Raw genomic sequence first — 12,299 nt, 5'->3', positions numbered from 1 at the left:
GGTTGTGAGTTCAAACTCCACACTGGGCTCCATGCTGTGTGTGGAGCCTGAAGGAAGGAAGGAAGGGAGGGAGGAAGGGAGGAAGGGAGGGAGGAAGGGAGGGAAAAAGGAAAGGAGGGAGAGAAGATGGAAGGAGGGAAAGGAGGAAGTGGGGGGGGGGAGGAAGGAAGGAAGGAAGGAAACTATAGACCTATATACCCCATGAATACAGACACAAAAATTCTTAATAAAGTCAATTAATGTAATTATCCATATTAACAGAGCAAGTATGGAGGGAAGCATTTGACAAAATTAAACACTCACTCATAATGACAATAACAATAAAACAAAATCTCAGCAAGCTAGAAATAACAGGGAACTTTCTTAATCCCATAAAGGACATCTAAAAAAATTTCAACTAACATCATACTTAGTGACAAAAGACCAAACACAGTCCCTCTGAGACTGGGAACAAGGCAAAGATGCTCCCTTATCACATCTATTCAAAATTATATCAGAGGCCATTGTCATTGAAATAAGCAAAAAAAAAAAAAAAAAAAAAGGCAAATAACTTGCAAAGGAAGAAATAAAATTGTCTTTATTCACAAATGACAGGAAAGAGGGTCAAGAATAAAAAACCAAATGAAAAAATTTATACTAACATTGAAAAACATTAAATAGAAATAAATCTGTGTTAGAAATGTATACTGAAAACTAAGAAATATTGCTTAGAAAAATTTAAAAAGACAAAATTAAATGGAGACATATACTATGTTTATAGACTGGAAGATTCAATATTATTGAGAGGCTAATTCTACTGAAATGAATACATGAGAGAGAGAGAAAGAGAGAGTGTGTGTATGTGTATGTGTCCCAGTATATATTTAAAATCCAAATCAAAACCTTGCAGAATTCTTAAAAGAAATTGCTAATGATTCTAAAATTTATACAGAAATGTATCTATGATAACCAAAACAATATTAAAATTAAGGATATTAAAGACTCACACTACTTGATTCAGACTTACTAAAGCTGTAATGATCAAGAGCTTAGTATTCGGTGCCTTATTTACAAACAATAAAGGAGAATATACTACTGATGCACACTTCTAAAAAAAGAGGACTTGAGCTTGCCTTCTGTTGAATCTAAAGCAAGGGTTGGTCAGTGCCTCAGCTTCTGGTACCCTTTGCTCTGCATCTACCAGCAGCCTCTTCTCCAGGACTTCAGAAATAGACTACACTTGTACAGCCAAGGAATTTTTGACAAAAGCACTCATGTAATTCAATGGGGGAAAGGAAAAGTCTTCAACAATGGTATCAAAACAACTGAATAAAAAAGCATGGGGAAAATAATGAACAGCACACATAAGCCTTAATTTGAGATGGATCACAGAATTAAGGGTAAAAGCTAAAACTTACAAATCCTCTAGAAGAAAACTTAGAGTATCTGTACAATCATGAGGTAAGGATTAATAGACTGGGCTTCATTCAAATATGAGAAACTTCTCATCAAAACACACCATGAATAAATAGGCAAGCTTGTGAGAAAATATTCAGAACACATATCTCACAAAGAGCCAATATCATGAGTTCTAGAACTCAGTAAGGCAGACAACACAAGTTTTTTTAAATGACAAAAAACTTAAATGGATTACTTCACAAAAGACAACATCCAAATAAGCACATCAAGAAGTATTCAACACATACTCACCAAAAAAACTTTATATTAAAACATCCATAGCAACTACATTTATAAAAATGCACATCAAGAAGTATTCAACACATACTCACCAAAAAAACTTTATATTAGAACATCCATAGCAACTACATTTATAAAAATGCAAGTAGCGGGCACCTGGGTGGCTCACTGAGTTAAGCCTCTGCCTTCGGCTCAGGTCATGATTTCAGGGTCCTGGGATTGAGGCCCGCATCGGGCTCTCTGCTCGGCGGGGAGCCTGCCTCCACCTCTCTCTCTCTCTGCCTGCCTCTCTGCCTACTTGTGACCTTTCTCTCTGCCAAATAAATAAATAAAATCTTAAAAAAAAAAAATGCAAGTAGCTTAGGTATCCACCAAAAGAATGGAAAAAAAACTACAGTGTATTTATTCAACAAAATATAAAATAAAAGGGAATATACTACTGATACACACAGTGGTATCAATGGATTTCATTAACATTACACTGAAAGTCAGACCACCAAAATCTATGATTCTATCACATGAAATTTTAGAAAAAGTGAAACTAACCTATGAGAGTATGTTGATCGATGTTTGGCTCATGGGCAATGGGAAAACTGGCTGGAAGGAGACCAAGGATATTTTCTCGGGTAATGAAAATGTTCTACAGCTTGATAAGGGTGTAGTTACACAGGCAGACAGACTTATATTTTCATTGACTTATACAACTAGTATCTACGCAGTTCACTGTATGAAAAATTTACTCCAATAAAAACATAAAGGTATAGAGTTAATATTTTGGGGTAAAATGAACTAAAGTTTTGCCTAGTTAATTAATAAAAATATTATGCTATTTTCTGGGGGAAAAAATAGTCCTGGCAGGTTAGGAAACTAATTTGTTTCCCTCCAAAATTCCTTTTCTCTCAGAATTGAGTATAAGACACCAGGGGAATATTATATAGATTTAGGAAACCAGTTCTAGACCTGCCAGAGCTCTTAGAGTAAGAGTATACATAAGCTTTAATTTCTAGCCATCCCATCTGTAAAATGGGTATACAATCTTGCCTACTCCCCAAGGAAGTCACACAGATTAGTAAATTACAACTTGGTACAGTCCTAAGATCACTCTGGAATAAAAAGGCTAAAAAATTCAGTATTCTTACATTCAATATTTTACTATTATAAGACTCCTTCCAGGCTAAAATTAAACTAGTGAGTATAACTGCCACTGGCAAGATAGGCCCTGTCCCCATGCAATATTTGAAAAGGTAGCTTACATTGCTGAACCAGAAGAAGAGAGTTTTGCGTTGGAGTACTTTAATACATTTTTATATTGCATATAAAGCACATAAGCATAAACCAGGAAGATGCCTTGCTGAAAACTACCTTCTTTGTGAAAGCAGGCTGTAATTCTGAACAAGTTTTCAATTTTCACAGTGCTGCTAGGGTAAAACATTTTAAAGAGTTTAATTTTTTACAATGGATTCAATGACATAGGATTATCTAACAAAGTAATGGCTAATCAATAGAAGGTTTAGTTGTCAGGTGAAACATATAACACACTAAAAGGGATTGATTGCCAGACTTCTCCTTATTTACTAGAAGGTATATATTTAAAATGACACAAACTTGTTACCAAGCTGCATTTCTTTTAACCTTGCAAAAAGCTGCTTAAGAAATCTGTTCAGCAGCCCTATAGCAAAACAAGATATAGTATAATGGAAATGGCTAGTGATTGGGGGGCAGGAAGCGGGGGAGAGGGGGAGACAGGGACCTTCAGATATATGGTCACATCAAATGAAGTCCCCAGCAAGAATATGGGATAGAAAAACCAAACTACAAGGCAACATCTAGGGAAGCTGGAACTGGGCTTTAAAAACGCCACACTGATGCTACACAACCTCGTTCAATGGATGCAATGCTGTATCTGTTCTCATTCCAAGTTACTCTTAGGGCAGATTTTAAAAAGACTCATACAGAAGGGCACAATAGGCTCCCCCCCCCCGCCATCTTTTTGTTTTTCTTAAAATGGTACATCCACATTAAGCACTGAACACAAAAAGAATTGGGTCCATATGGACTTCGACCAGCATATAAGCTGTTTCCTTTATAATTTATTCACAATATCTCAAGTCTCTATATGAAAATACACTATTTTATGGTCATTGCAACCCGGGAGTTCAATAATATTTTTTTCTACTAAGTCAGTGATTACACAATTTATCAAAGAATGATTATGCTGAAATAAAAATAAAACAAAACACCAACCCCCTATACAGTCTTCCTTCCTCAAAGTAATTTTAAGAAAGCCTGTTATTAAATTGCTTCTTTTTGAAGAAGGGTTTTTGTAGCTAGACACAAATTGCCAAACCATGTTTTTTTTTTAAAAGTTTATTAGACTCTAAAGGATTCAGCCGAAGTGGGAAGTTAAATAAACAAATCACTTCATCAGACTTGGAAAGATCACTTTTGTCTTACTTAAGAGACCTACATTAATTACCTTTAAGGTCTTTTACATGGACTATTTAAAATAAATACAATTTATTTATTTATTTCAAATGAGGTGCTTCTTCCAAAGTATTAAATAATGTCTACAAATGCAAAAGCATTTTTATAAATAGGTAATTAAAACAGATGACTAAAATTAAGTCAAGCTGCAAAACATTACCCAGGATGCACTGTGATTTTATTTTTTTTTTTTTTAATAAACATCTCAGGCAATTTTTTCCATCCAAAGCCCAAAACACTTTGGGGGCGGGGGGAGAGATAGGAAGTTTCATAGGGGGAAAAAACACACATATATAATGAAATAATGCCAAACCCCAAACTAAAGTATTTACAAGATAGTCCCTTAAGCATAGTTTGTCATATTGCAATTACACCTTGCCTACTGCCAAGTCAAAGTGCTTACTATTGCCACTAGAGGGAGAAATGTCTTAACACAAAGCAACAGCAGATAGGGAATGGGTTTTCTTGAGCAATTATCAGAACAAAGCTCCCCTGGCTGTGTGTACCTTCTAATTACTCAATACAATTAAAATGACTAACCTAAAACAAATAGAAAAAAAAAAAAAAACTTGCCTGGCTAATATCAGGGACTTCATTAAACCTTTCCCCTCATCAATCAAATCAGAAAGAAGGGAATGCCATCATATACAAACATTATAGAGCTATTAAAGGAAGTAAATTCAGTGAGTTTCTTTCTTTCTTTTTTTTTTTCTAAAGGAAGAAAAGAAGTGGCTCTCTTGAAAAAAGAAATGTCGTGGTATTTACCCATCTGGATGCTGCCTGAAAACAAATTGTCCTCCAAAGAGCAGAAATACAGTATGTTTTCTCTCAGTTCACTGGCTTATGAATGACTTTTTGTTGTTGTTGTTGTTGTTTTGTTAATACACACTATAATGTCATTTTCTGTGTCAGTGATGTGCTTTTTCCTCCTACTCATCCAACTGTATAAAGGAGCTATGCCAATCAGACCTCCATGCTTATATGGGGCTGTTTAAGTTCTTCACTGCTGTTTTTTATGGATCTAGTTTAAGGTAATGTTTAGAACAACACAGGAATTTAGGGGCATGGGGGTAGGAAAGGAAAATATCTACTTATTCCTTCTGAAAGGCTTATGTAGTTCCCTTTATAAGGCCCAGTCATTAACAGAAGATGACAACAGAGTCATTTTTCTTTCAGCTGACAATTGTGACATTTTTCCAGCAGCGTGCAAGGTGTTGAAAACCTGGCAGCTGTTACCTCCTGGGATGAAGATACTTTTTTATCCTCCCTTGACAGTTTAACTCAGTGGGTCAGCACCTTTAAAGACTGCAAAGTATCCTTGAAGAGGATGGGAGCTTGAATTACTGCTCCCTCCCTAATCAATGTAAACCCTCACTGCAGGTGAAGTCTCCATCTATAGAGGTGCATGGGGGAGGAAAATGTAATGCCCTGAGCCAGATGGTTTTTATCTTGTTTTTAAAGAATAAAGGAACAAGCTAACAAGGGAGACAGCTACTTTGTTAGCTTCTTGGCCTCTCTCATGGCTTTGCATCCCCAGGGTTCCAGCTACACAAGAGAAAGAATACAGAAAAACGTAAACACTTAAAGAAATATAACTAGAGGGCTGGCATCATGCTGCTTTCAAAGAGTTGAGAGAGCTCTACTCAATGCTTTATTTATCACTGCCCACGTTCTCAGGATGGTAAGTGGACACATACACAAAGGGAATGGGGGATGGGGAAGGATTAGACAGAGGTCACAATTTACTCAATTACAGAGAAAGGCAGGGCTGACAGATCCTATTAGCACCAATGTGAAGCAAAGAAGAAGTTGTATGTTGTAAGGCTACATTTTCAAAAAGTAATGAGTACTTTCGTGTATCCTCCCAGGCCTTTGCCCTTGTTTGCAGATATGAATAAAAGCACTGAAAACAGTTGCTATGGTTTCCTTGGCTTCACGTTTTAGGAACAAAAGTAGAAAGAAAATTGGAGCCACTGTACATTCTTTAAACAGAAGTTCACACTTTACTTAATGTGGAGAGGTAAGGAGATTATTCCCAAATTCAGAACCTTAAAAAGATACACTGTTCTCTTTCCCCACCAACTTTCCCGCCTTCTGATACTGGAAATTAAATGGAAAAATGGGTATACAAAATGGCTTGGTGACACTGAGAGTAGTCACCAAGTCTCCTGACTTTCTCCTTCAATATTTTCTTTTTCTGCTAACGTCTTTGTCAGGTTTTGGAATTATGGTTACAGTGGCCTCATAATACAGTCAGGAAGAGTTCTTTCCTTCTCTGTTTTCTGAGTTTGTACAAGAGTGAGCTATTTATTCCTCAAATGTCTGATAGAATTCACTTGTGAAACCATTTGGGGGCCTTTTGATAATGTGATTTCTTTACTAGACATCAGCCTATTCAAATTTGTTTCACCTTGCATTGGTTTCAGTAAGTTGTATTTTTCAAGGGATGTGTCCATTTCATCTAAGTTGCCAAAACTGTGGTTGAAAGTTATTTATAATATCCCCTCATTATCCTTTAAATGTCTGTAAGAATTGTAGTGATGACCCTTTTTTCAGCTCTTCCAAATTTTTAAATAACTCGAAGTTACCAGGCAGTGGTCATAGTCTATCATCACCTGCGAACTGTATTTTAGAACAATATACATGAACTATAAAATCAGTTTAAAACAATACTAAACTTGTTAGAATTTAACTGAGCATTTTCAAATCAATAGTGAAAGAGTTCCTTGAAATCCCATTAGAAATATCTGCAAAAGAATCTCAAGGGATTGGCCTACATGATGCAAATCCTACTTACATCAACACTAGGTAAAAGGCAGCCTTGACATCTTTTTATCTGTATTAACTTGACTAAAGTGGGGGGGGGGAGCAAATGACACTTCATTATTGTCATGCAACAGAGAAAAGAGGGAGTTTAAACAGCTTATATATTATGTTCTACACTAAAAAAAATCAGCAGTGGGGTAATCAAGTTCAGGGCAGTCCTAGACAGCTGCCCTGTGACCCGCTTCTATTGACCCCTGCTATTCATCACTCTTCCCTAAGATTGAGAGGGCAAGCTCCTAGGGAGTGACCACCACAATAGACAGACACAAGCCAACAGTAATCTGGTTCGAGCAAAAAACCAGATGGCACTGCAATAAATTTACAAATCTGCATTCATAGGGCTGTTAAAACACCCAGAAGCTAAAAGATTCAGAGGGCCCCAGGAGGATCTCCTACTTCCCTGTTTCTAAAGGCCATTTCTCTTTCCAAGAACACTGAGTTCATGCTCTTCATAAAGAGAATAGAGATAAAACCCTTTACAAAGAGAGGAGGGGAAAAAGCCTCATGACCTAATTAATCTCCAGAGCTTGGATCTCAACACTGAATGACAGATATTAGAAAAATCATTTTGGAGCACTAGGAGGAAAGACAAAAACAAAAACAAAATGGTTGTTATATTAAAGTGGAGAGGGTGAAGCAAATCTGCTAAAAAGCAATGAAAAAGCCACAGCGTATCTCTTTCAAACACTGCACACAACGGATCTTGCAAGTAGAAAATGATTCAATAATGTATGCATTTATTTTTAAAATGAATCAGATTAGTCCCATGTGTGACCTGCTGGTCCATCTGTATGTGCTGGACTTAATAGGCACGATTCTCTCTCTTGCTTCAGTTTGAAGTATGAGAGAGATAAATTTAGTTTAATTTTCAACAGATCAGCCTATCCATTTTCCAAATGGACCATCTGGATCAGCCTATTAAAATTAATTTATAACTTTGCAGAGTGAAAATTCGTTTGTTAGCTTAAATAAAGTTGCCAAAACTTTTTGTCGTGTCATTGTTTTCTGACAGTTATTTCTGTAGAGTGGGGAGAGACTTTCTCCCTCTAAATTTATCTTACTCAATACTGTTCTATTTATTTAGATTTAGATTATCAGCTGTTTGTCTCCAAATAGTTAAAGCTGTAACTCCATAGTATCAATTACTAATCATTCAGGTTTTTTATAAAAGCTTCCTGAATGGATTCATTTCTACTTACTAAACAATTATTTTTATCAAAAAGGAAAAGTGCCCATCCCCAAATTTTTACTACAGTAAATAAAAAATGAGTGTATCACAGTTTCAAGTACTTTTCCCCTATGTTAACACTGTTATACAAACTTGGAATCAGAAGGCAGAAGTAGAAACGCTTGAGCAACATTGAGGTCTGGGTTTTAAATCACTGACGAGCTAATAAGCAAGTCACCCAACCTCCCTAAGTCTCCATTTTCTTCATCTATAAATCGGAGGCCCTATCTACCAACTCTGTAGGGTGAATGTGAGGATGGAATGAAACAAATACCAGGTTTGCGGTGGACACTAGACAAATATCAGACCTCTTTTCTTTTTTCCTAAGAATAGTACTGTAAGTGGAAGTAAACTGAAAATATTTTGGGTACTGCTGGTGCTCATCTTATCCAACCTTACACTGAAAGTGAAGAGGTGGTATACCTATTCTCTGGCAACACTCTAGTGAACTTGTTTTTGTTGCTATTGGGGACAAAAGATGTTAGAGATTGCTGCAGGCAGTGAGAAGAGCAAATTTTTTAAGCAAATGTTTCTGGACATTTTAACTTTAAAAAAGGGCACCATGGAATTAACTTTCAAAGCAAAATGTGTTATCTTTGGGGAGTGGGGTACAGAAGGGAGAAATTTTTTTTTACAGTTATCATCATCAATAATGGCCTTTACTTTTAGAAAAAGCAAACAAATACTGCTCAGACTAAAAGGAGCTAACTTCACTAGAGGCAGATCCCTTTTGATTGCTAATTTTTAAAAAATGTGTTAAGAATCTCAAAGGAAAGAAAGTTTAAAGCCAACTATTCTACCACCTGCACTTAAGAAGCATTTCAAGTTATTTTTCCTGAATAAGAAAACTTCTCTTTGGTGTTGTTTTCACTAAACATAAGCAATCAACCTTTCCTCTACTTGTACACCTACGATATTTTTAAAAGACTGGAAAAACAATGTAATCTGATTGAAATTGGTGGCTACAGCCACCTCAACTTCAGAGTACTCTTAATTTAAGCTCCAGTGCTTAACGAATGGCAAATTGAGGGTTTCCTGTCTTTTCTTCTGTTGGTGGTAGCTTTTTATTTTTAAGACAGACTGAATTTCATACCTGTCTAAGTGAATTCTTCTCTGGTATTATCTTCCTAGGGGGTTCGCCATTATTACAGTCTTCTCTCTCTGAGGAATTCTGTGAAAGAAAGTAAGCTTTAATTCAGTTCTCATTATCTTCAATCTTATTCTGTGGGAGTAAACTGAATTACATTTCTAATTCTTTTTTTTTTTTTTTTTTTTTTTTTTTTTTTTTTTAAGATTTTATTTATTTGAAAGACAGATCACAAGTAGGCAGAAGCAGGCAGAGAGAGAGAGGGAAGCAGGCTCCCTGCTGAGCAGAGAGCCCGATGTGGGGCTCGATCCCAGGACCCTGAGATCATGACCTGAGCTGAAGGCAGAGGCTTAACTCACTGAGCCACCCAGGCGCCCCTACATTTCTAATTCTGTAAGCTAGAATACCATGTATATTTATGCATTTATTCACTTGAAGATTTATATACATACAGACATACACTTACATAAAGAAAAACATATGCCCATGTATATAAATAAATTTAAGTAGGGACCTAGGTGGAAAGTATTTCATCTATTTTTAAGCACTGCCCGGCAGATCACAGTCATTAGGAATCTAGTTTATTGGTCTTTGAAAATGCAGGTGACACTGGACACGAGAAAGCTCCAGTTTATACTTAGCTGGTATTAACTTAAACCATGATTATTACCTTCTATTTTACATAATTAGCTTTAAACTATAGTAAATGTTTCGTCACTAGAAATTCTCAAAGTCTGGATCCTAAAATAAATAGTTCCTTCTCTTTGTCCTCTTCTCCGATTTTTCTTTTATTAAAAATAATATAGTACTTAGCTCAAAACAACATCATTTCATCAATGGTTTAAAATTACAGTCCAGGGGTGCCTGGGTGGCTCAGTGGGTTAAGGCCTCTGCCTTGGGCTAAGGTCATGATCCCAGGGTCCTGGGATTGAGCCCCTCATCAGGCTCTCTGCTCAGCAGGGAGACTTCCTCCCCACCCCCCTCTGCCTGCCTCTCTGCCTACTTGGGATCTCTGTCTGTCAAATATATAAATAAATAAAATCTTTAAAAAATAAAATAAAATTACAGTCCATTCTTGCCACTATCACCTCAAACAGCAGCTAGAAGACCATAAATGTCAATGGGATTTTTAAATATTTAAGAACAGAGGAAAAAAAAAAACCAATCCAATTGAAAGCAAGTTCAGAATTCTAAGTATCAACAGAGTAATAAAATAGCAACCCATGGGATGAGAGTAAATATCTGCAAATCATGTATCTGATGAAGGATTAACATCTAGAATATATAAGGGCGCCTGGGTGGATCAGTTGGTTAAGCACCTGACTTTTTTTTTTTAATTTTTTAAAATTTATTTATTTATTTGATAGAGAGAGAGAAATCACAAGCAGGCAGGCAGTGAGAGAGAGGGAAACAGGCTCCCCGCAGAGGAGCAGGGCTGATGCAGGGCTCAATCCCAGGACCCTGATACCATGACCCAAGCCAAAGGCAGAGGCTTAACCCACTGAACCACCCAGGCGCCCCAAAGCACCTGACTCTTGATTTCAGCTCAGGTCATGATCTTGGGGGTCCTGGGAGGAGCCCCTCATGGGGCTCCATGCTCAGCAGGGAATCTGCTTTAGGATTCTCTTTTTCCCCCTCCCTTTACCCCTCCCTCTCATTCATGTGTGCACATGTGCACTCTCTCTAAAATAAATAAACCTTTTTAAAAATTCCAGAATATAGAGAAGTTGTAAAACTAAACAAACAAAAAACTCCAAACAACCCAATTCAAAAATGTACAAAGGACTTGGATAGACAGTTCTCTAAAGAAGATATACAAATGGCCAACAAGCACATGAAAAGATGTTCAACATCACTATCATTTCAGGAATGTAAATCAAAACTACATGGAGACACCACATCACATTCATTAAGAATACTCTATCAAAAATAGACAAAAGCCGGGCGCCTGGGTGGCTCAGTGGGTTAAGCCGCTGCCTTCGGCTCAGGTCATGATCTCAGGGTCCTGGGATCGAGTCCCGCATCGGGCTCTCTGCTCAGCAGGGAGCCTGCTTCCCTCTCTCTCTCTGCCTGCCTCTCTGTCTACTTGTGATTTCTCTCTGTCAAATAAATAAATAAAATAAAAATAGAAAAAAGCCAAAATATATATTGGCAAGGATGTTGAGAAATTGGAACTCTTATGCACTGTTAGTGGGACTATAAAAGAATTGAGCTGCTGTGGAAAAGAGTATGGTGTTCCCTCAAAAATTAAACAGAATTATCAGAGATCCAACAATTCCAGTTCTAGGTATATATTCAAAAGAACTGAAAGCAGAGTCTCAAGAGATAATGTGTACACCTGTGTTCATAACATGGAAGCAACCCAAGTGTCCAATGACTGATGAAGGGATAAATAAAATGTGGTGTAAATGGAGTATTACTCCGCCATCAGAAAGGATGAATACCCAACTTTTGAATCAACATGGATGAGACTGGAGATTATGCTAAGTGAAATAAGTCAAGCAGAGAAAGTAAATTATCATATGGTTTCACTTATTTGTGGAACATAAGGAATAGCATGGATGACATTAGGAGAAGGAAGGGAAAAATGGAGAAGGGAAATTGGAAGGAGAGCCAAACCATGAGAGTCTATGGACTCCGGAAACAAAGGGACAGTTTTAGAAGGAAGGGGCAGGTGGGAGGATGGGCAATCCTGGTGATGGGTATTGAGGAGGGCACAGATCGCAAGGAGCACTGGGTGTTACTCGTAAACAATGAATCATAGAACACTACATCAAAAACTAATGAAGTACTGTACGGTGACTAACATAATGTAATAAAAATAAGTAAGTAAATAAATAAATAAGAGTAAAAAATAAAATAAAATGTGATGTAATATATCAATGGAATAGTATTCAGCCTTTAAAAGGAAGGAAATTGTGGTATATACCACAACATGGATGAACCTTGAGAACATTATGCTACGTGAAATAAGTGAGTCACAAGAAGATTATGAAT

General features: G+C 36.9%; 1 protein-coding gene across 15 annotated transcripts in view; it reads right to left on the bottom strand.

Annotated features, from left to right (window-relative positions):
* BTRC (beta-transducin repeat containing E3 ubiquitin protein ligase) overlaps positions 1-12,299 on the bottom strand; it is a 182,793-nt gene that overhangs the window by 70,755 nt on the left and 99,739 nt on the right. For 11 of the 15 annotated variants that reach the window (XM_082722416.1, XM_082722414.1, XM_082722413.1 and 8 more), the window contains one exon: positions 9,309-9,386. The exons of the other annotated variants lie outside the window; for them this stretch is intronic. In XM_082722416.1, the coding sequence (XP_082578542.1) occupies positions 9,309-9,386 (78 nt within the window). The remainder of the gene's footprint in view (positions 1-9,308; positions 9,387-12,299) is intronic. 15 annotated transcript variants of the gene reach the window in all.

This window comes from Mustela nivalis, assembly GCF_964662115.1.
Source record: "Mustela nivalis genome assembly, chromosome: 2".
Classification (NCBI taxonomy): Eukaryota; Metazoa; Chordata; class Mammalia; order Carnivora; family Mustelidae; genus Mustela; species Mustela nivalis.
The sequence above is the reverse complement of the archived record's forward strand: the minus strand, read 5'-3'. Positions and strand labels throughout refer to the sequence as shown.